Here is a 25,700-nt window from a genome sequence, read left to right on the forward strand (position 1 = left end):
GTGTATGTAAACTTTTGAACAGGGTCATTTTTTTATAAATTCTACTATTATTTTCACTTGTGGACTATTATGTAAACATCTTTTATGTAAAATATCTCATTCAGATCAGTACTAAGCAAAAAATAACATGCATTTTGCTAAAATAATTAACATTTTGCAAGGTGTATGTAAACTTTTGACTTCAACTGTATATAATAATGTATATAGGCCTACATGAAATCCAACTTATTTGTCAATAAAAGTGCATCCAGACATTTATCATCAGATTTCATCACTTTGCGAGTGAAACCACAAAGTTTATAGACCAACAACAGAGGACACCTTTCACCAACATCCGGTGAAGAGCTGCTAGCATGTTTTGAAACCTATACTTCGTCTTAATGTTCATCAGATGACAACAATAGTGTGATAAAGTGCTGGTTGTCTGACAGCAGACTAGTCACACAGGAAACCAGTGGGCAGACAGGCTTGTACATCGCTCCAGCTTTGGTTAACACTTCCTGTTGCTGGATGAAACACTTCCTGTTTTAGTTCCAGCTGTTGAAAGCACCTCTCAATGTAAGTTATAAGCATGTTACTGATGCAACAAACAGCAGTAATTGCATCTTACCAAACTGCATCATGTGTGTACATGCATCATATATGTTTAGTACTTTCTGGATCTTAACAGGCATGAATAGGCATCACTAAACTGGTTTGTGTGGAAAAGAGATTTGTGAAAATTCATGAAACATTTTTCTTAATGTTCATGGAAATATATAAGCATACAAGTTTGCATCTATAGCTAAATGAATAAATAATAATACAATAGCCTGATAGATTAGCTTTCTACCCCAAACTCATCTGTGAGGTTAAAAGCACCTAGCAGTGTTAACCACAGTCCATATTTAGACCTAACATGTATGCTAATTCATTTTTTTTTTTTAGGCATAGATCAGTTTTATCCAAATAAAATTTGAAATGATAAAACACTCATAATTTCATTTTCACGGTAAAGTTTATTAAAACATTTTTTTGTTAGCTGGTTGTATGGTCATTTTTATTAAATAATTTAATTTACTTCTCCACTACATAGTGTTAAGGGTTATTTTTCATGTTACAACTGAAGTGCTAAGATGTATGTATTGATAAAAAGTTTAAGCCCTTGCCTTTTTCTACGGCGTTCAACAAGATGACAACGTTTTTGAAGTGAATCTTTGGCGCCATCTGCTGCTCCTATGCCATATCACGACCCATATCATCACTCTTTATAGCAGCAGGGGGCGTGGCATATATTTAAACAACTCATCATCACTACATATGCACTTGTCTCTGCAAACAAGCAAACTGTCCTGTGCGCTCACCGCCTCTGTCTCATCACCGAACCGGGACTTTTCTGTTCCTGCTCACGACAACAAGCAAGTTCGGTGGAACGAGGGCTGCAGAGACTTCAAGGTGTGAAGTTGAAGAGCAATGTTTGCAACAGATTAAAAGAGTTGTGTTGGAGGCACGAGCACTGGTAGCGGGAAACACCTTGCGCTTTCGAGTCGACACATCTGGGGAGTGAAATGTAAGAGTAGTTACAGGAAATCAATAAAAGTAATTGAAACAGAGGCTAGCAGGTAAGTTTTGAGTCATTCCTCTTGAGATGCTTGTGGGGTGCCACAGGTGCGCAGCGTTATGAATCACATGAAACATTTTGGGGTTGCAAACATGGAGGTGATGGAAGTTCATTTTAACCCGTTCAGAGTCACTCCGAGAGACGTCAGTTTTCTCTATTGGTGGTGTTTTTTTGTCCTTTGGTGTCACCTAAATCGATTAGAATAAATGTTGGTTTAGATAAGATGATGCGTAATGACATTAAAACTACTAAGTGACATTACTAAAACAAGTCATATTTTTTTAATTATTATTATTATATGTTTTTGATGTAATAGATCTGTATGCTATTGCAGAGCTGCTTGATTTCAGCTTTATTCTTTGACACACTTAGTCTAATTTTCACTAAAATTGATTGTCTGTGATACATATTTACTGTATGTTTTGTCTTTCACTGTTTTACATGTTTACAGTTGTATTAATTTACAGCTTCATCTGCTTCCTACAGTGAAACAACTCCAACAACTTTAAATAATAATGTTGTAACTGTTTGGAAACAATTGTTGTTAAAGTAAACATTAAAAATAACTAGAAATAACAATGGATGCTCAATCTATTTTATTATTATTCATCTAAAATATTATATAAATATTCATATACAGTTATACACTACCAGTCAAAAGTTTTTGAACAGTAAGATTTTTAATGCGTGTTATTTTTAAAGAAGTCTCTTCTGTATAGCGAAAACAGAAACATAATGAAATATTTTTACTAATTAAAAAAATGTTTTTTTATTTAAATATATTTTCAAATGTATTTTATTCCTGTGATGTCAAAACTGATTTTTTTTATTATTGAAACAGTTGAGATATTTAGAACAGTGCATTTCTTTCAGGATTTTTTGATGAATAAAAAGATACTAAGATCAGCATTCATCTAAAATAAAAAGATTTTGTAACATTATACACTATATCATTCAAAAGCTTTGAGTCAGTATACATATATATATATATATATATATATATGTATATATATATATATATATATATATGTATGTATGTGTGTGTGTAGCAAAGATGCTTTTAATTTCTACTCTGCTGTTTTTTTTAAGCAGCACAGAATATTATAATGAGTACTGAAGGATCATGTGACTGGAGTAATGATGCTAAAATTCAGCTTTGAAATCACAGGAATAAAATACATTTTAAAATATATTCAAATAGAAATCAGTTATTTTATTTAGTAAAAATATTTCAAAATTTTACTGTTTTTGCTGTACTGGAGCAAATAAATGCAGGCTTGGTGAGCAGAAGAAACTTCTTTAAAGAACATTAAAAATCTTACTGTTCAAAACCTTTTGACTGGTAGTGTATAAATATATATTTCAATATACAGAGTCAGATTTTTGTGTTCATGTCTTTGAATGTAGTTTGTCTCTAAATGGGTTTATATTCATATTAGTTTTCATTGTGAAATGCACACAGGTGTGATGGAGTGGCGTCAGCAGTCTGCAGTCAGCTGTGAGCTTGCGTTCCAGGAGGCACAGAGATGGCTTGAGGTAATGACATCATTATCAAGTATTTCCCCTATGCTGGCCACAAAAGTGCAGGTCTTTTCACCCTCATCTTTTGTTGAGATTGACTTTGTACTTTGGGCGCTCAGAGAATCAAATGCTTTAAATATGCAATATTTAAAAAAAATAACCTGACAAATATTTTAGCACATCTTTAGTATTGCATGCACTTGCATGTGTGAGGGCTTCTCAGGAAATGCTTTATTTCCTGAGTGTTATTTTAGAAGCACCAATTAAATGGAAACTAGACATGATAACATTGATCATGCAGTTCCCTTCTGTCTTGAATGCTTATGTTTTTAAAGCAGCCTTAGATAACCTGTACCATTTGTGGTTGACTTTTTTTTTTATTTTTTATTTTTTATCAGCTTTACCATTTGCAAAGTAGCCAAGTACAGCTCCACAGAATCTTAGATACCATGTGTGGTATTTTATTAAGCTATTAATTGTTTTGAATAATGATGTAATGCTTTGTTTGCTTTCATCGGAGTGGCTTTTATTAAATGTCATCCAGCAATTTGCAGTGGGACGATAAATTTGTATTGTAATGGCCTTAGTATAAAGTACTGGATCTGTAATACAGTACAGTGATGTATCTGATGATATAGTATTTATTCACTATGAATTGTGTTTTGTACCATGGTATTTATATGAAATTTTAAAGAATACCATGTTGCGTGTATGGCATATGCTACCATTCACAAGTTTGGGACCACTTAAGATTTCTACAATGTTTTTATTTATAACTTATGTACTGAGGCACAGACAGTAATATTGTGAAATTCTTACGATTTAAAATAACTAATTTTTATTTTAATATATTGTAAACTGTAATTTGTTCCTGTGATGGCTAAGCTAAATTTTCAGCAGCCATCACTCCAGTCTTAAAGGGATAGTCCACCTAAAAATAAACATTCTGTCAAGAATTATTCAGCCTCATGTCGTTCCAAACCCGTAAGGCATTTGTTCATCTTTGGAACACAAATTAAAAACTTTTGGGTACAATCAAACAGCTTTCTGAGCCTCAATAGACAGCAAGGCAGCTACAATGTTGAAGGCCCAAAAAAGTAAGGACATTGTTAAAATAGTCCATGTGACATCAGTGCTTCAACCTTAATTTTAAAAGCTATGAGAATACCTATTGTGCACAAAGAAGCTCTTGGATTTCATCAAAAATATCTTAATTTGTGTTTCGAAGATGAATTATTGTCTTATGGGTTTGAAACAACATGAGGGTGAGTTATAAATAAGACAATTTTTATTTTTGTTTGAACTGTTTCACATGATTCTTTAGAAATCATTCTAATATGCTGATTTGCTGTTCAAGAAACTATTATTATTATTATTATTATCAGTGTTAAAAACCGTTTTGTTGCTTTATATGTTTGTGGAAACAGTTCTTCTATTCATTAGTGAATAGGACGTTCAAAAGAAGATCATTTTTGCAATATTTCAAATGTATTTACTTTTTAAGTGTTTAGCTTTGCAAGTTGAGTGTGTTCTTGCTTTCAGCAAACTGCATTGAAGTCTTACCTCTCAGATCTAACCACCATTTCCTGTCCTGTCACTCCTGTGCCATCTAGAATAGAAGTGTTTTTTGCTCTTGTTGTTGCACGTGATTCAGACATGCAAAACTATGAAAGCAGAATTTTTCTATGCTTTGAAATGTATTTGAAAATGGGATAAAATAATGGAATTGTGAGTTACTGTTAGATCTTTTAGAGTCTGCCTTGGCTCTCTCAGGTCTCTTTTGGTGTAGAGTAGACTGTACACAAGCGGCCATTGATGGATTACATTCCATGTGCCCAAACAAGCTGATGATCAGGATGCAGAATTGGCCAGGCATCAGGCATGGATGCTTCAGTGCATCTCAATCTGAACACAAAGGACCCCTGAGTTGTTTGTCACATTCTGCTTGCCAAATGCCCCCTCCACCACATGACTGGTACGGTCAGGTGCTTCTTGCTTGGGCACCTCAGTCTCTAAACATGTTATACTGTGTGGCATAATGGAGGGAGGGAATGTGCACAATTATAATGTGTGGATGGGACGACTTGATGGATGATCATTTGAGTGGAACAAATTCAGTACCAAAAGAGAGAAAATGTGGTTTTGGTTAGAGAGTTGCTTAACTTGGCTTGATTTGTGATAGTGCCATCTGAGGTTAGCAGTGGAGATAGTGGTGGTGTTTTTTTGTGAATTATAGGGCACTTGTTGATTTTGCTCACAGTTTGTTTTGCTTGGTTAATGACAGTAAAAGTAATTATGTGGTGTACTATTGCATATGATGACTGAAGATCAGAATGTGCTCTGAAATATATGTGGTTGGAGTGGAAAGTAGCATGCCATGTTTTTGAGAAAGCCTGTGGTTTCGTCTGTGGACATTCACTCAATGAGATGAATTCTTACTTGGTAATCTGTATGTGTTGCTGAAAGGATTTGCTTTTATATGGGTTTGTTAATAAAGCAGTTTTTGTTATGAATGCAGTACTTTATGAAAATTGCATCTGTAACATATTACTGGCTTATTAAAAGTGACTGTCAATATATAATGTAATGTTTTTGAGTTCTAGGTTTTTTAATAACACAGCTATGTCATAATTATTCAACCCCCATTCAACATTGCCTAAAATTGCTTCAAATTTAATTCAAAATTGCACAAACATTCATTTAGCCCATGCATATGCTGAAGTCGAGTAGCACATATGGCAAAGTCAACAGAGCTCTCACAAAAGCTATAGAAAAGAAATAGTTTTATGTTAGAAAGTCTAAGGCTACATGAAGATTTCTAAGACATTAAAAGTTCCTAGAGATGCAGCTGGCAGCCTTATGCCATAGTTTAAAATATGTTGTACCAGAAAACCTTGATGATATTGAAAACTTTGAAGATATTGAAGACTTCCAAGATGATGAAAAGGAGGAAAAACATTTTAGTGCACTGTATAAGATGCACACTAGACAAGTATGGCCTTCATGTTAAGGCATCTTGTCGAATACCACTCTTGACCAAAAAGCACAAAAAGGATAGACTTGTGGAGTTCTAGAAGTATGTTTTATGGAGTGACATGACTGGAACTGGAACTTTTTGGACCCATTGATCAGCGGTATGTCTGGTGCAAAAAAAGCCAAAACTTATGAGCAAAAGACCATCTCCATTGTCAAATTTGGAGGTGGGCCAGTCCTGTTATGGGTGTGTTTACAGTTGCGGTAAGTGGAAATCATGACTGTATGAAAGACGACATTGATTCTTTGAAGTATCAGGCCATTTTGGCAAGAAACACTGAAGCTAATGATCAATGGACTTTCTTGCAGGACAATCATCCCAAAGTATACACCCAAATGTACTTATGTTTGGTTCAGGGATCAGTCATAGAATGTTCTTGAGTGGCTTGTTCAGTCAGATTTAATTCTCATTGAAAATATTAGGTTGAGTTTAGCAAAGAAAGAAAACCAAAGATTATCAGTGATCTGAAAGCTTTTTCAGGTGAGGAATGGGCCAAGATTGCAGTAGAGAGGTTGCAGAAGCTTCTATGCACTTATAGGCAGCATTAATTGGTGGTTTTAAAGAATACATGAATCTGCGCAAAATTTGACTTTTGGGGGTTGAATAATTTTAAACATGAACGTTTAGAGGCTATTTATTTATTGATTTTCATTGTTTATCAACTTACATTCTCAGCATTACTCAAATGTGTATTAATAAACTTTCTCCAATACTGTACTGATGCCTTTAAAACATTTTCATGAAATTTTGTTGTCTGCAGCAAAATGTCTTGCAAGTCAAGGGGGTTGAATATTTTCGATTACAACTGTGTATAATTCAAATATACACCTGCTATATATGAATATTCCACCGTTCATAAGTTTCGGGTCTGTAATATTGTCTTTTGATGCTTTTTGAAAAGTCTTGTTCAGCAAACTGCATTGATTTGATCAAAAATATAAACCAATAAAAACTAATTTTAAAAAATGGTTTTCTATTTTAATATACTATTAAAATGTATTTTATTCCTGTGGTGGCAAAGCTGAAAGCTGGGGGGAACTGTGATACTTTTTTCCAGGATTCTTTGAATATAAAATTTAAAAGAACAGCATTTCTTCATAATAGAAATCTCTTTTTATGTTGTTATTCATAGTTTGTGCATGTGATCTTTTTGGGTTTAATTTCTTAACAGGAAGTGACAAAAAAGCGTTTTGGAAGTAAAAGCTTTCGAGTGGCTTTAGAGGATGGTGTCCTTCTGTGCGAGTAAGTAATTGTTTATTTAGTAAATATTTATTTTATTAATTCTTTAATTTATTTAACCATAACAATGTATTGATTTGCAGTTTTTTTTTTTTTTACTTAAAGGATTAGTTTGCTTCCTGAATGAAAATGTCCTGGTAATGTACTCACCCCCATGTCATCCAAGATGTCCATGTCTTTCTTTCCTTAGTCACAAAGAAATTAGGTTTTTTTTGAGGAACACATTCCAGGTTGTTTCTCCGTATAGTGGACTTCAATGGTGGACAGTGGTTTGGGAGTCCAAACTGCAGCTTCAAAGGGCTGTACATGGTCCCAGCCGAGGAAGAAGGGTCTTATCTAGCAAAATTATCGTTCATTTTCCAAAAAAAAATAAAAATGTGTATACTTTTTAACCACAAATGTTTGTTTTGCACTAGCTTTATAATGCGCATTACGTAGTCACCTTGGACAGGTCATGTGTGGTTCGTTTTTCATCTGTGTACTCGTAAAACGGTAAAGATAAGTTGTTTTACCTTCTTTTTTTTCTTTTTTTGTGCATATGCGCTTTGTAAACACGGGGTCGGTACTTTCCGTGTGACCGTTCCAATGTGAATACAGATTGTAATGCATGAGGTCTAGCTAGCGCAAGACGTACATTTGTGGTAGAAAAGTATATACATTTTAATTTTCTTTTTTAGAAAATGACTGATGGGTTTGCTAGATAAGACCCTTACTCCTCAGCTGGGATCGTGTATAGCCCTTTGCTCTAGTATCAAGCTGCATTAAATTGCAATTTGGACCTTCAACCCTCTGATCTCCATTAAAGTGCACTATATGGAGATGATTTTTCTCTAAGCGAACTAATCCTTGGAAGTGAAGCCCTAGAAGTGAACTAATCCTTTAAAATATGTTTCATCCATTTTCAGTCTGATCAACACTTTGAAGCCGGGCATCATCAAACGAGTGAACAGGCTCTCCACTCCTATTGCAGGCTTGGTGAGCATATTTTAAATGCAAACTTAAAAGTAGAATTAAGTTTTAGTCAACCAGGTAGTGTCTAACGAAACCATTATTTTATCATCAAATGATTCAGGTATACTTGTATAAACGGTGCAAATGCCAAGACATTTTCCCACGAGTCTAGAGGATTCCAGTAGTAAATGCTCAGAATGTGTGGGACAGTACCTGACAACTGTCTCCTTCAGTTCCCACCCCTTTTCTGCTGAACTAGTTTCTTTCTTATGCTGGTCTATTCTCAGTGGAGCTTCGTCATCCAAGCTTCCCTGGCCTAGTACTCTCAGCTAAACTGTATTATTTAAATGGACACTTAAGAATTGCGGATGACTTTTAACTTTTCATTTACACTAGCTGCAATAGTCAAGCTTGGTCTCTCTTCAGGACAACGTGAATGTGTTTCTCAAGGCTTGTATGAAGCTAGGGCTTAATGAAGCACAGCTCTTCCATCCTGGAGACCTGCAAGATGTATCCACACGTGTGACTGTCAGGTGAGCAGAGAGAAATGAAAGCAGAAGTTTTTATTTATTCTTTGTTACAGTGCTGGTTGAACTGTCAAAGTTGGATTTGTTGCTTGGGCCTTCTAATGTCTCTTTTGCATAATATTTGTGTAATTCAATAAGTTTTAAACACCTGATGCAAACTCATCTATATGTATTTAAGCTTTATTACTGCTTTAGCTGTTTGTGTGAGTATAAATAAAGAAGTAAGTCTTTTATGTGACTGCAGGAAGAGGGTTCATTTGAATAGTGTTTGCAGGCTGATTACATTTCCATACCAAATGAAAGACTGAATGGGTCCTGTCACATATTATCTGTCCAACATCAAACTCAAACAATGATACCTGACCAACCCAGACCTATGTTTTAGTCAAGTTGCCTTATGAAAATGTATTTTGAATCAAATCTGATGGCATTTAAATAGCGGAGCAGTCAGACGTGAGGCATTGGCTGATGGTAAATCATTATTAAGATCAGTGCCAGAGATGTTTTCTAAACATAAACCACTCGTTTCAGTCAAGTTGAAATGACGTTCATGACCCCGTTTACTCTTAATGAAATTGTAAAAGTAAAATAACATGGGATTGGAGAAAAGGGGTTTGGAAATAAGAGGACTTGGTCAAATCCACGTTGTTTTAGAAGCAGGACAAGTAGAAAATATTAAAAAGACAAACTTCCTTTTTCAATAACATTGTCTAGATATTCAAAAGAAATAGATTGTTTAATACATGCTTTAGTTGCTTTAGTTTAAGTGTGGCATTATAGTTAGAAGTTGAGATACGGTGCTCATGTGGACGTTATGAGTTTTAGTTTGGCTTGAGTTCCGTTTCTGTTCCTTCTACCTTGTTTCTTGTTCTTGTTTTCTCTCTCTACTAGAGTGATTCTCAGTCATTCTGACTAGAAAGTCCCTTGTTATTCAATATTTGAACCCCTATATGGAAGAAATATGGTTTCAGTTGAATTATTTGAATAAATCAATAATAATTTATTATTTTAAATACAATTAAAGGAAAAGTTCACCCAAAAATGACAATTCTGCCATTATTGCTTACCCTCATGTCTTTCCAAACCAGTAAAGACCTTCGTTCCTCTTTCTTCAGAAGACAAAGTAAGATGTTTGATGAAATCCAAGAATGAGCGTCAAAGACTGACACGGAAGAAAATAAATTGAATAAAGTAGTTAATTTTGTTTTCTTTGCACACAAAAGGTATTCTGATAGCTTTGTAAAATTACGGTTGAACCACTGACGTCACATGGACTATTTTATCAATGTTCTTACTACCTTTTTGGGCCTTCAACATGTCAGTTGCATTGCTGTCTATGGAGGGTCAGAAAGCTCTCAGATTTCTTCAAAAATATCTTAATTTGTGTTTCAAAGATGAACAAAGGTCTTCCATGTTTGGAAATGTTGCTCTATTATCCCTGTCTATGAAAAAGGTCTTTTCAAGACCGTATGGATTTTCCATGAAGTATTTCCAATAACTAATTTCGGTCCCAACTCTTGTTCTGTGAATTTCATCACACAGCCTCATTTTTCAGGTCCTGACTCAACCCTGAGCAATAAATCATGTTGTCCATCCTGCTGAGAGCTTAATGTCCCTACCATTGGCCTTGTAGAGGGACGAGGGGCACGAGAGGGTGGAGCGAGGGGGCACAGTGACCTCTAAATTTAGCTCCATATGACTGTCCCTTCAAACCAAATGCTATGGAGAAGCTATAGTGGATCTGACTGCTATTTTTAGGTTGCATACTTTCTCGCGGTCATGTTGGTTTAGGGCTCAACAAAATAACTTACACACTTTCACTTAATAACCTCAGAACTGCAGCTCAAGTTCTGTTTTCTTATAGCCTGTCTGACTTATTTTTAAGACAACATGACACTTGTGTAATGAGGGTCTGGTGTTTAAATAGCTGAATTCCTTTGTAAAACCATATTTGCTAGTTCATGGTGACAAACAGATGGCTCACATGTCTTATGTCAGCATGCTGCGAGAACAAGTATGTTCCTCTGGCAGATAGTTTAGAGTTTCTTTTGAGCGCTTGTCGATTGCCTTTGTTAAATTAGCACAGCAAGCTTTGTAAATGTTTATTGTAAATAAAAATCAGTTTATGTGATTGTTACTGTAAAGCTTATGTGGTATGTACTTGAGGTCCATTTATAGAAATGACTTAATTTTATTGGAGGGTTTGGGGTGGATTTAGTTGCTGGAACTGATCTGTGTGTGTGTGTGTGACAGTGAATGTTCATCACATTTAACCTCCTTCTCTCTTTCTGCTTAGACGTGAAGAGACAAGCAGGAGACTGAAAAATGTAAGTTTTCCTGCATTTAAAAGCTTGTTTTTAATTGCAAACCAATAACTACTCAACTAAATGGTGCATTGTGAGTCTATGCATGGCTTGTCTTTAATGTAGACTCAATTTGGCCTTTGACTCTTTAGTTTGCATACCAAACAAGTTGGTTTGTAATTTTATCTCGTCAGAGTCCTCTGCTGAAAGTGTTATTGCGGTGCCATTTAAAGTAGACATTAAAAGCCACTTAAAACACTGCTTTGCATGCACTATTAATGACTCATTTGAAGACCAGCATTTTGAAATACGAACAAAACCTCCAGATGGTTCTCAAATAGCTCACTTATATGCTCATGATAGTCCAGATTGTTCTCCAGTGCACTCATGATTGTTTCAGAGTAAGTAATATTAAGGCAAAAAAGATAAGTGTTATGTGATGACGTTAATAAGAGTTTTGAGCATGTGAAAGGAATTTTAGGAACTGCGCAGAATCTGCAGGTACCCATCTGTTTCATTGGTAATATGTTAGAATATCATTAAGAATAATTCAAATGAGAATAATTCATCTTAGAGATCCAACGGGCACCACAAAGCCCTGTTGTCTCAATTGTCTTTCACATTCCTGTCCTGTTGGTGTCCTGTGTTTGTGTGTGTGTGTGTGTGTGTGTAAACGCTCATAGTTTTGTAGATGAGACCAGGAATGTAACTGGGTCACAGAAGCCATTCATGCCACACGCAATCACGCACAGAACTGAATTCTCAGAGGCTTTGTTTTTTGTGTTGTTTCATGTTAAAACTTGTTAAAGTTATAAATAATAATCTTTACATGTTAATTAGGAAAAAAAAACTAGTTTATTTTCATATTGTTTCAAGTCTTTTTTTTTTTCTTTCTGTTTCCATTATGTCGTTACATACAGGTTTTGATAACTATATACTGGTTGGGGAGGAAGGCCCAGTCTGATCCATTTTACACTGGACCACAGCTGAATCTAAAAGCCTTTGAAGGTTTGCTGGGCACAGCATTATCTAAGGTATTTACTTTAATGTGATATTTTATTTTTTTTGCTTCCCATTTTCTTTTTTATTTAAGGAAGTGCAACGTAGGTTTGAGAGCTGATGGACAAGATCAATTAGTAATGTTTGATCTGTTTGTAGCCTAAAGTACCATTTGTAACCTTGAACCATAAAACAAGTTATAAGGGTACATTTTTTTAAAATTAGGATTTATACATCACCTGAAAGCTGAATAAATAAGCTTTGCATTGATGTATGGTTTGTTAGGATAGGACAATATTTGGTCAAGATAATTTAAATTATAAGATAATTTTGACACAAACAATGTATTTTTGGCTATTGCTACAAATAAACCCGTGCTACTTAAAACGGTTTTGTGGTCCAGGGTCACATTTAATAAAGTTAAACTTATGGTGGTGTTGTTTTTTTTTTTTGTTTAAATTTTTTTTTAATGTATTTATAAAATTATTACACTACCAGTCAAAAGTTTTTAAAGAAGTATTTTCTGCTTACCAATCCTGCATTTGCTTGATCCAAAGTACTGCAATAATGGTACAATTTTGACATATTTTCACTATTTAAATGTTTTCAATTTTAATATATTTTAAAATGTAATTCGGGGAGAGGGATTATAGAAATTAATACTTTTTATTTAACAAGGATGCTCTAAATCGATCAAAAGTAATTATAAAGACATAAGATTTAATGTTACAAAAGATTTCTATTTCCAAAAAATGCTGTTTTTCTGAACTTTAAACGGCAAATGAGGATCATGTGACTGGAGTAATGATGCTAAAAATTCTGCTTTGAAATCACAGGAATAAATTACTTTTTTAAATACATTTAAAGCTCCCATATTGTCAAAACCAAAATTTCCTGGCTTTTTTCATGATAACTGAGGTCTAGGGGCTATGTAATTACCATGTAAGTTTCAAAACAGTCAATCCACAGTAAAATGCACACAGCCTGCATAAAGTAGCTGTGCCTTTTCACGAGGTGCTGTGACTTCTGTAAAAATGTGACGTCCGATCTACTCAGTCACCGCCTTCAGTCACCACCCAGAGCAACAACCGCCGTCCCACCCTCCTTTTGTCAAACCCAAAGACAACATTGCGTCCATTCCATTGCTGAACAACAACGCAAAAACAAGTCGATGGATGTCAGGAAACTACATCATTACACAGGCTTCCGAACAACATTAATATAAAAGACCAATGGCAAGTCAACTTTTTAGCCAATTTCACACAGCGATTCCGGTAAAAAATGCACAGATAATGTGTCCGATGATTTGTTCCGGAATTGTTTGATTTGGTTCATTCACAAAGTAATTTTCCGGAATCTGTGCGTGCTTTACACACAACCCGTAAAGATATGGAATGCAATGCCTATGTTGCACTAAACTGAAATTGCCGAACGATAGTCAGTTTTCACATATATTTTTTCTTTGCGAAGAGTCGCACGATAACGTGCATCATCACTACAACAAAGCCTTTATGGCATTGGTTCTGGCTTTTGTTCACACAGCGCTCGTTCCGGGACTGATCCCAGCAACGTTACTAGGTTCCCAACCCAGGATCGTTCCAGAACTTTCGGGCAATTTTCCAGAATCAACACACAGTGTGAAAGAGGCTTTACTAAAGCAATAGTTGCATAGCTTACTGCAATCGTAGCTTACAAAAAAACATTAATTACCATTCTGAAACATCCCGTTGAGTATCACAAGCAGGCTACAGCATACATGACAGTAGTTACCTGTGGTTGGCCTGGCTGTGCGTCACTCAGAAAACAACAGGCCAATCAGAAGAGAGGCTCATGAATATTAATTAGACGGGCCAAAAACTACCTGTTCTTGACAGAGCTCCTAAAAGAGCAGCTGTAAAAATATATTGAGATGGTTTTTGGCAATTATACCGCAAATATATATTCTTAAGGACATCAACAGCTAAATTAAACCTCCAAAAAGGTGTACAATATGGGACCTTTAAATAGAAAACCGTTATTTTACATAGTAAAAATATTTCATAATTTTGCTATTTTTGCTGTAGTTTGGATCAAATAAATGCAAGCTTATTAAGCAGTAGAGACTTCTTCAAAAAACACAAATTCTTACTGTTCAAAAACTTATGACTGGTAGTGTATACAGAATAAACAAGGATGAAATTATCAGTGTTGGTCCACAAAAGTTAAACTGTAATTGTTTTGTGTTTACAGCTTAAAATGCCTTAAATCTATGTTTATTTTGTAAACACTTAATATAATACTAATAATATATTGCATGTTATTGCTCCTTTGTTGTTTTTGATTGCTTCTATTGTCCTCTTTTGTAAGTCGCTTTGGATAAAAGCTTCTGCTAAATGTAAATATATTATTATAATAATAATGTTGTTGTTGTTGTTGTTGTTTATTATTATTATTATTATTATTATTATATAACTATTTATAAAACAAGGATGTGAGTCTTAGCGTTGTGAAATTGATAAAATGCCAGTTTGATGTGTTTATAATGTAATACCTTTTTAGATTTTTTTTACATTATTATTATTATTATTATTATTATTATTATTATTATTATTATTATTAGATATTTATAAAATAAAAAAGGGTGTAATTCTGAGATTTGTTGTGCAGATGCTAAAATGTTTCCAAAACCAATTTGATGTGTCTATAGCTATGTGTACATACCTTCTCATTTAATTTTGAAACATTTCACTTACAGCTTTTACAATATTATTTCTAGCAAGTGTTTATGCATTGTAATAGATCCATAAGACAAACAAGCCCCTCGTAGCCAGAATCATTACATTATAATTGAGTCTCATGTGATTTGGAATCTGTGTGTTTTACAAAGGACGTCATGCAGGTCCAGAACTCCCCATTAATTTTGGCTACTGATAAAATGATTCAGTCAAGCGTAAGTCAGTGTTGCCAGTTTCCGCATAGTAATTATCAATGAACTGACTGACATATTACTCAGTATGTAGGTAATTGTTTAATTCAGTAAAATTACTGTAAAAGTCTACATGCGATCAAGTCTGTTTGCTAAAACTCACTTTTCAACCCTCTGAAGTTTTGGCTATTTATCCACCTTTTACCAGGCTCTGGAGGAGTCTGTGCAGTCCAAGTCAAGTGTGAGGGACAGTGGGTACGCGGAGGGCTGGTTTTCTGACAGGGAGGATCTGTTCAGTCTGAAGCAGTCGGGCTACAGGAGGGAGGACTCAGTTGAGAGTCTGGACTCGGTGGAGTCTCGCACACTCAGTGTGGCTTCAGACTGCACACTTAGAGCCGGCAGTGAAGGTAAGACTTGCATGTATGTTTCTGTTAGTGTTCTTTATTGAATTTGTGTGCTCTTTTTGATTTGGTCATTACAGTGGGAACTTTGCAGTGGACAGTGGGTGTGTTTACATGCACTGATTTTCATCAATCCGACAGAATCCAATCACATTTCAGATTTCTTAAAAAGTACTATTTATACACATTCACATTTTTGAAAATATTGGTATATACAGCCTTTCAAAATGATTGTGCCATAATGTTATATTTTAGGAAATGTAGTCATTTTTATTCAGCATGGATGCATTAAATTGATTAAATGTGACGGTGCGTTTGTTATTAAAAAAAAAATCTATGAAACGTTTTTTTTTTTTAAGTTTTCAGCAGGTCAGCATATGAGGATGATTTCTTAAGGATCATGTGACACTGAAGACTGAAGTAATGACTGCTGAAAATTTAGCTTTGCCGTCACAGGAATAAATGAGACTGCATTTATGAAAGACTTCTTTTTTAAAAACATAAAGTTATGTACATGTACCATAAATTTCAGTCTTTTTAAACATTTGTTTACAATTCTATGTATAGTTTTACATCTATTTAAAAAAAAATAATAAAAAAAAACATTTGTATGACCTACAAAGACATACACGCCACACACAAGGTATTTTGAATCCAGTTGAGAAAATAGTTGGAGTCAGAGTTTTACATGGTTAATATTTTTATATTTAACTAATTTAAGATACACAGTTCAAAAATTAGTTGCAATTAAGCTCAATTGATCATGAAAATGATTTCTTCTCTCATCTCAAATGGGTAAAATCATCGAACATTTGCTTCAAGATATGATCCACGCTGTTGCTTAAATATTTCTAAGTGTTACCACCATCTTGTTTACTATGTGACTTCGATATTGGATATCTCAAACACTTGGTAATGAAAGTTCACTACCTAGACCTTGTCCCTTCGCCTGATCCATTCACGTAAGTGTGACATTCCTGATCGTTCCACACCCGTTCGGTAATACATAGAGCTGCTGCCAATTGAAGAGTGGAGGACTGTGGGGTGCTCTAGGTTTGTCATGATACTAAAAATGTTAAAGGGATAGTTCACCCAAAAATAAAAATTCTGTCCTAAATTACTCCATGTCATTCCAAACCTATAAGATCATTATCTTCGGAAAATTAAGATATTTTTGATGAAATCTGAGAGCTTTTTGACTCTGCTTAGACAGCAACGCAACTACCACGTTCAAGGCCCAGAAAGGGAGTAAATACATCTTTAATATAGTTCATGTAACATCAGCGGTTCAACTGTAGTATTATGAAGCTATGAGGATACTTTTTGTGTGCAAAGAAAACAAAAAAGACGCAGGAGCTGGCATTCTGATTAAGAACGTCCATCTTTCTTAGTTGATCGTCTGTATATTCTTGTTCAAAAAATTGCCCATCCTCTCTGTTGAAATCTTTAGGAATGTTTATGAAGATTTATTTTTATGTACAGCGTCCGCCTTTCTCTGCTTGTAAACAAGTCGCAGTTGATCCAGGTTCTACATCAGAACACAGACTCCTGCGTCAGCAGCATCAAACACATGCAGAATATGTTGAATGGTGGTGGAGAATGACACAGGAGAGAAGAAATTGTTGAATGAAGTCATTAGTTTTGTTTACAAAAAGTATTCTTGTAGCATCATAAAATTACGGTTGAATTATTTTACCTTTCTGGGCCTTGAATGTCATAGTTGCGTTGCTGTCTATGCAGAGTCGGAAAGCTCTCAGATTTGATCAAAAATATCTTGATTTGTGTTATGAAGATGAATGAAGTTCTTACGGGTTCGTAATGACGTGAGGGTGAGTAATTAATGACAGAATTTTCATTTTTGGATGAACTATCCCTGTAAGGCCAAAGCAAAATAATGTGCTGTTTAAGAGATGTGAACCATACATGCAAGGTATTTTTTTTATGCAAGTATATCCTGATTTCTCAAATAACTTTCAAAGAAATGATTCCAGTAAAACAGTCAATAATAATAAAAATAAAAAAACACAAAACAAGCAATAGACACTTAACACATAACTGCACTAGACCCACAGAGTATGTGCACAAATTTGTGAAGTGTGCTTGACATCTCGCTTGACTGTTGATTTTGTTTGTTTATCAGCTTTCTTTTATGCTCCTTTGTTCAACCAGGTTGCTGTAGTGACGCAGAAGCGGAACATTGCTTCAGGATGGCAGATGGCAGTAAAAGTGATGCCCCCATCAGAGAAAGAGTGCACGTCCCGTCTGCCCTGAGGAAGAAAAGGCAGGAATATCAGCAAGGAGACAGGAGTCATGCAGGCAACCTCACTAGGTATGATGCTTCCTTTTCTGACTCACTTCGCTTCAGAAACTGACTCTGCGTAAAAATGTTGGATGACAACTTTTGCTGAGCTTATAACAGATGTAAAGCAGGATGTCAGTAGATTTTTACGGATTTTTAGGAATAGTTCACTCAAAAATGAAAATGTGGTCATTAATTACTTTTTTATTAATACATTATTATTACCCTTATGTCATTTCAAACCCGCAAGACATTCATCTTCAGAACACAAATTTAGATATGTTTGAAGAAATCTGAGAACTTTCTGACCCTGCATAGACAGAAATGCAGCTTAAACATTGAAGGCCCAGAAAGGTAGTAAGGAGTGGACATTGTTAAAATAGTCCATGTGACATCAGTGGTTCGACCATAATTTTATGACCTTGGCCCCATTGATTGACACAGAAGAGAAGCAATTGTTGAATAAAGTCGTTATTTTTGTTCTCTTTGCGCGCAAGTATTCTCGTAGCTTCAAATGGACTATTTTAACCATGGCTTTACTACCGTTCGTGGTACTTGCATTGGTCAGAAAGCTTTCAGATCTTGTGTTCTGAAGATAAACTAATGTCTTTCGGGTTTGGAACGACATGAGGGTTAACGACAGAATTTTAATTTTTGAACGAACTATCCTTTTAAGTTAATTTTTTTTAAATTCATACATTAAAACTTCCAAAAAGACTTTAAAGAGAAAAAAATCTTAAATATTGCTTTTTTGTAATTTGTTTGCATGCTGACAGAAGTCCTCACATGGCATTTTATGTAGGTAAATGTTTTTCGGTGTGTAATGTTTCTATATAAAAAAAAAAGTGTAAAATATATTGAGCAAAATTAATTACAATAACATTGATTTAACGTTATTTTTAATTTCATTATCTTTTAAACATTTAATCTACTTGTATTTGTATCAGAACATTGAATATTAAAAGACTTGAATATATTTTTAATTCTATTTTAATCAAGTTATTATTATCCTTATTAGTAATATGTATTTATTAGTTTTTAAACCGTATGTCGTCTAGCCCTGTTCACCATATGTTTTGTTCAGCTGATCACTTTGTGGCATTCAAGGAAATGTTGATCTATTAAAACCTCCTTTTTTTATTGAAAGATCTTAAATTTAATTTCATTAATTATATATTCTGTGTGAAAGGATAAATTTTACCCACTAGTGCTTTTAGGTATACAATGACCCCTGGCAGCTAAAGTGCTTTATCTAAACCGTTTTTAACAGGGGATTGTAAATAACTCAATCTTAGTAAAAGTCAGTGACTGGAAGACTTATTGTATTGAAAACCTGTTATGTACATTTGGAACACGATTATTAATATTGTCCATATAAATTGGTCTTTTCTTCAGTTTTTTGGTTAAAATGTAATTGGCTTAGTTATAGCAGATCTATTATGCGTGTAATTGGAGGTGGTTTTCTTAGTCTGTCCATGCACCATCTTTTGGCTGTAGTGAAAATGGGAGGGGCTTATGCCGTGACCTCCCTCCTGCTTCTGCCTTCCTCCAATGGGCAAGCAGTTACCAAAGTGACAGTGACTCTGATGCGGATCGCCCTGAACCAGACCTTGTGCAGGACGACCTAGCGAGTCGCAGATTTCGCTCTGTAACCTCCATGGCCCCAGTGAACTTTGCGATCCCTTCAAAGCCTCTGGGCCCGAGAGTGGCCCCTATGGTGACCCCAAGTGCTAGGAAGTCATGGCTCACCTTGTCAGATGCCTCACGGCTGGCCGCAGTGCCACCCCAGAGATCAAACCAGAGGTCAGAGTTTAGAGAGTGTTTCAAATATAGACTCTGCCTGCCGTGGTGCCCTAATATTTGTGCTTATGTACATCCAACTGGTTCTAACGACTTTTCATCTGTTGATTATAACTAAATGAGCTTATTAATTTAGAAAGGCATGCTTATGTTTTCTTAAACTGGTGTTCTACTCTAGTGAAACACATTTTGAAGAGTGTGTGCGTATTGCTTGGCGGGATCCTTCAATTTCAAGATTTATATTGGCACTGTGTTTATATTGGCACTGTCTGACTAATTTGCTGTTCATTCATGTCATTGCTAGAACTAAGTGTGGTTTGATGTTGCGGTGCGCTCCACTAACTAGCACTAAAAACAAAAGTGGCTAATATTTTTGCATGCATGTTTATGCGTGTGCTTCTTGAAGACATTTCTGCACTCATCTCATACGGATGGCTCTGTCTTGGGAAGCAGTGTATCACCCATTCCCTCTGAAAATGGACGGGCAGACTTTGAATCAGCCACTTTGGAAGAAGAGTTTCTTCAGAGAGCCCTAAACAATGGCACAAGTGACTCTGATGAGGATAGAGGATATGCCGATCCTGTGATGGATGACCTTTACGCTCGTCGGGTGCTTGTTTCCGAGCATCAGACCTCTGTCAATGCCGAGTCAGACAAGTTCCTGCCCAAATATTGGACACCTGAAGAAGATCTACATGTGAAAAAGATCAGGCTAGGGTCCCAGCGCAGGCCATGGTATAAGAAGATGCAGGGCCTCAGGTTTGTGTCATAAGGAGAAAGAGGTTCTTTTAGAGCCAGTTGGAAATCTGGTAGAGAATACCAAATTATTATTTTTTTTTTTTGCCCCAGTACAGAATAAAGCTATCATAAATGTGAATGAAATCTCTAAAATATCATAATTGCTGTTACAGATCTTCTATTGTTTTCTAATAGAAGATCAATTTTCTTCAACCCCTGTAAAAACACACAGAAAATATAAATATTGGTTAAAGTACACAACAGCAACTTGCATTATGAAATGTATTCCTGACTGTTTTGGATCAAATAGTATTAAAAACAAATAGTTTTTCCCAAAATTTACCCCATAGCAAAATAACAAAGTGTTTTTAAAACAACAGCTTCCTTCTTAAAGGGATAGTTCACCCAAAAATGAAAATTACCCCATGATTCACTCGCCCTCATGCAATCCTAGGTGTATATGACTTTCTTCTTTCAGATGAATACAGTCAGTCATATTAAAAAATGTCCTGGCTCTTCCAAGCTTTAAAATCGTAGTGAATTTTAGGGTCCAATAAAAGTGCATCCATCCATCATAAAAACAGGGATCGTACAAGGTGCTTAAAGTGCTTACAGTCCTTGAGTTTGACTTTTTGAAATTTAAGGCCTTGAAAACCCCTAAAAAATTGCAATATTCCTAAAGAGTTACTTGCAAAGTAACTCTGAATTGAAATACTTTTTTTGCCTGTTTCAGTTAATGTCATAAAACTAGGGAGCTAAACCAGTAGTAGTACTGACAGTGTCTTGTACACGTGGCTGAAGACACAAAGAGAGAAACGGATGAACCAAATCAATTGAGTGAGTCATTTAAGCTGGAACCTCTTTGATTCAAACTCCTGACTTCTTTTTCATTTCAAGTGATTCACTAGCAAAAACCAGATCAAATTAAAAGAGCCATTCATTTTCGAATTTCAACATTGCTTGTAATGATTTTAAAGAATATTTAAAAACTATCGCGTCACAACATGATTCACTGTTTTGAGGGCTCCAATCAGATGGCAAATCATTTGATTCAGATCGGGCCTTCAAATCACTTATTGCAAATTATTTGATTTAGATTAGGACTTCGGAGCGAGTTCGCAATAGATTGACTTCGATTGAAACTTTATACGGATCGCCAATCAGTTGAATTATATCGAACCTCAAGTCTCATATCGCCAATCATTTGATTCAGATCGGGACTTTAGAGCGGGTTCTTGAATCATTCCGCGAATTGAATGATTTGTGAACCACACTCTTGAGTCCTGATCTGAAATGATGGTTTGCGAATCATTATTTACAGTAGATCGGCACTTCGGAGCATGGACTGCAAATTCTTTGATTTAGATCGGAAACTAGGAATGCAGATCGCAAATCATTTGGTTCAGATTGGGACTTCATGTCATGATCTGGGCTGTGGGGCTTCCCTCAGCCACCTGAGATCGCTGTTTCCCTTTCCCTTGCACTGCACTTCCTTGATTGTATACACCTGTCTTGTGATCGTTACACTCGTCTCAACTCACACCTGTTCACAATTATACGGACTTTAAAGCTGCTCATGTCTCACTGCTCATTCTGGCTGCATTGTCTTCGTGTGTGTATCCCTGTTCCTGATTCCAGACCGTTTTGATTTTCAATTCTAGTTGTGTTGTGCCGTGTTGGCCTTTTGTTTCTGTTTATTTGTGTTTTGTTTCATTAAAATCCTTTCCCTGCATTTTGGACCCTGACCTCCTCTGTGACACGTGATACTTCAGAGCGGTTTTGCCAATCTTTTTTTCCTTTCTTTTTTTTCTTAAATAGTAGAAAACATCAAACCATAAGTGAGATCTTTGATTGAACTACAAAAAAGTAGTGCTTGAAAAATCTTTGAAAGTCCTGGAATTGTATTTTACCGTATCTGTAAAAATCTGAACCCTGTAAAAAGTCCTCCACACGGTTGATAAAGGCCTTCTGAATTGAATTGATTCATTTTTGTAAGAAGAATTTCCATATTTAACTTTATAAACTCTAATCTCTAACTTCAGCTAACTGTTGTACCCGCCTTCATGAGAGAGTAGCGTAGCTTGAGCTCCTGTGAGCATATGCTAGTTCTGCAAGAACCCAGTTTTGTTTACGGCAAAGGAAAACCAGTCTCCTCTTGTCTTATATCAAAATCCACTGACATTTTTCTTAAAAAATCCTTGTTTAAAACTTCTAATTCATGACCAGTGTTTTGTTTTGCTCTCTCCTCTGCACTTTTGTGTTTGTCACAGTGTTCGCCTACGTCATCCGCTGGAACTTGTGTTAGATAGTTAGTGGAAGCTGGAGATTATGGTTTATAAAGTTTAAAATGGATATTTTATTCACTTCAGAAGGTCTTTATTAATCTTCCGGAGCTGTGTGAATCACTTTTTATGATAGATGGATGCACTTTATTTTGCTTCAAAATCTCAACACCCATTTACTGCCATTATAAATCTTGGAAGAGCCATGACATTTTTAATATAACTCCAATTGTATTTGTCTGAAAGAAGAAAGTTATATACACCTAGGATGGCATGAGGTTGAGTAAATCATGGGGTAGTTTTCATTTTTAGGTAGACTATTCCTTTAAGGGGGTTAAGTATATTAATTATCAGTATTTCTAAATACTTATGTGACTCCCTGTATTTTGTTTTTCTTTTTCCTCTATTTTAAAATATTGTCTTTTCCTTTTTCCTCTGCTATTGCTTCCTCCCTTTTTTCTGTCTCTCTGTCTCTTCTACCTGTAGCCGAAAGATGTCTGGTTCCTCTGAGGACGACTCTGATTTTGACATCACTCCTTGGCTAGCTGCACCTGCTCCAAACTTTCCACCTGATTCCAAATCCCCTCACACCTTTTGAGACATTCTTTCTTTTTTATTTTCTTGTGTAGAAGTGCTTCGGACAATTAACTCAAGCCATAGCTATATATTTGGAGAATAATATTGTATGCTAATTAAATGCAGATGAGCAGAATGTTTGTATGAAACAGTATAAAATAATCAGCATAATTTAAGCTTTTCTTAATTTGTTAGAACATTGCAACGTTTTAGCAGGTGAAAGCTATTTATACAGCAGATACTATGTATGTTTGCACCAAAACTTTGCTTCCTTTTTAATGGAGCTTAATTTAAGCCTAATGTAGCAGCTGTGGCCATTTTGAGATTGTGACAAATTCTTAATTTGGTAACAGGCATATAATCTCTGTTTCACTTCCCTAGCGTCATTAATTTATTTATAGGTGTGAGATGACTTAGCCCAAGCTGTGTATGATTTAACAAAAAAAAAAAAAAAAAACCTGAACGCATCCACTGCAAGCACAGATAAAGGGCTGTTTTGGAATCTGAACTTAAACTGGCAGCTTTAATGGTGCAAGACTGAAAAGTCCATATGTGACCCTGGACAACATGGTCATAAAGGTCATAAAAAATGATTTATACATAATCAAAGTTGAATAAATAAGCATTTAGTTCATGTATGTAAAATTTGCCTGCGATCTGAAATCTGAGGGTGCAAAAATCTAAATGTTGAAAAAATCGCCTCCAAATGAAGTTATATTTATGGTAGGAAATTTACTAAATATCTTCATGGAACATGGTCTTTTATCCTAATGATTATTCTAATGATTTTGGGCATAAAAAACATTATAATTTTGACCCATACAATATATTGCTGGCTATTGCTACAAATATACCCGTGCTACTTATGACTGGTTTCGTGGTCCAGGGTCACATATAGTGCATTATAATAACAGAAGTGCAGTGTTGTTGTTGTTTTTTTGCCATTAGTAAATTTTATGGGTCTGGCTTCGTTTTGCTATTTGATATTCCAAATTGGTGTGTCGTACCATATTAGTTTAATGTATTATTATCTTAATTATGAACACACTGGTTTGTAGTGCAGTGTGTAGTTTAGTGTAGTTTTACCCTTTACTGCACATTGTTCCACGTTGAAGAATAAAGTGGATAAGATCCAAGCGAAATGAAGCCTAGAACAGTTGTTTTATGATTGTTTTACAGTGTGCTTCAACGAAAAAGCTCCAAAAACGAAAGATCTTGTGAGAGTTGCTTGAGCTGATTTAGTGTAACAGATGATTTAATAGTTTTGCTTCCCAGTTGTCATATTAATGTAATAAATTCTGTGTATGCAGTCGTAACAACTGGCCATCTTGATGTTGTCTATACGCTGAAATGTGTGTCTGTCTGATATGTCACAATCTGAAGTCAAACAACTTGCACTGAAATGTCAAAATATCTTTTTTGGGCCAATAATAAAAAAAAATACCAGGTGTGAGGCACATCATTTGTGTGAATAATTTATTTCTTTTTATTTCAGTTATTTTTAGCAGCTTTTCTCTTAGACTCTTATTTGCTTTGTACAAAATGTTTCATTTTACGTTTTGTGTGCGTTTGTTCCCCAATAGATGGTTAATCAAGTTTTTTAAAATCATCTGGAAGGGTAAATTTAATGTATTAATGGATGCACTATTCTTTTTAAGTGATCCTCCATGGGGAGAAACAAAACAAAAAAAAATCCATTTACTATGAAAACAATTTTACAGTCAAATATTTTCATGGTTTCCCAGATTTCCCATGAGACACTCTCAGTACACAGGGTGAGTTCAGCCATTTTTGATATTGCTTCAGTGTCATTTTGCAATAGCAAATGCCTGATTCTTTTTGCATTTGTGGCTTAATTACACAGGCTGCTTTTTTCTGTTTGAATGTGTGCATTTTTACGGACTTGTCCCTCAAGTAAATTAAAAAATCAATCATTACAGCATTTTACAAAGTGCTACATGCCATATAGCATCTATATAGTGTCTTGCATGTTGTATCTCTGTCTCGGCTTTAATGCATATGCTTATGTATGTTATATTGTAATACTACACTATTATTTTTTCATAATTGTGTGGCGTTTCTGCTGGTTTCTCTTTCTATTTACTATTCAATGCTAATGTTTTAATTAATCTGACACAGCTTTTACAGAGACGGGGTACAATTCACGTCTTAACCTCTAGATGTCAGTATAACACAATTATACTTGTGTAAAAGCTGACATCGCCAGCCTCTGGTCTTTTGAATAGAAATGATCATTTAAATAACAATGTCCGTCTCTACTCAACAGAAGCAAATCTATGGGTGACATCACATTGGCGCCCATTCCACAGGAATCTGACAACTGCTCTGGCTTTGACCCGTTGGGGTCACGTCTTGTTCACCAGAGGTCTGTTGGAGAGGTGACCCTTGAACCCTCAGCCATAAAGAGGGTTCAGCAGGTGCAGTTACAAAGCATCCGGGCCAGAATAAAGGAAAGTGAAGCCAAGTGGCACGAAGTAAGCGATGTTTATTTGCGCAAGACTCTT

General features: G+C 35.3%; 1 protein-coding gene across 6 annotated transcripts in view; it reads left to right on the forward strand.

Annotated features, from left to right (window-relative positions):
- The first annotated feature begins 1,327 nt into the window (after positions 1-1,327).
- lmo7b (LIM domain 7b) overlaps positions 1,328-25,700 on the forward strand; it is a 119,293-nt gene continuing 94,920 nt past the window's right edge. For 5 of the 6 annotated variants that reach the window (XM_073843142.1, XM_073843144.1, XM_073843143.1 and 2 more), the window contains exons 1-10: positions 1,328-1,601; positions 3,063-3,136; positions 7,327-7,397; positions 8,300-8,369; positions 8,772-8,878; positions 11,169-11,199; positions 12,096-12,209; positions 15,288-15,486; positions 17,650-17,809; positions 25,463-25,670. In XM_073843142.1, coding sequence (XP_073699243.1) covers positions 3,068-3,136; positions 7,327-7,397; positions 8,300-8,369; positions 8,772-8,878; positions 11,169-11,199; positions 12,096-12,209; positions 15,288-15,486; positions 17,650-17,809; positions 25,463-25,670 — 1,029 coding nt within the window. In that variant the 5' untranslated portion in view covers positions 1,328-1,601; positions 3,063-3,067. Of the gene's footprint in view, positions 1,602-3,062; positions 3,137-7,326; positions 7,398-8,299; positions 8,370-8,771; positions 8,879-11,168; positions 11,200-12,095; positions 12,210-15,287; positions 15,487-17,649; positions 17,810-19,276; positions 19,583-20,032; positions 20,339-25,462; positions 25,671-25,700 lie in introns of all 6 variants that reach the window. The other variant, XM_073843147.1, reaches the window with a different exon arrangement.

This window comes from Garra rufa, chromosome 6 (assembly GCF_049309525.1).
Source record: "Garra rufa chromosome 6, GarRuf1.0, whole genome shotgun sequence".
Lineage (NCBI taxonomy): Eukaryota > Metazoa > Chordata > Actinopteri > Cypriniformes > Cyprinidae > Garra > Garra rufa.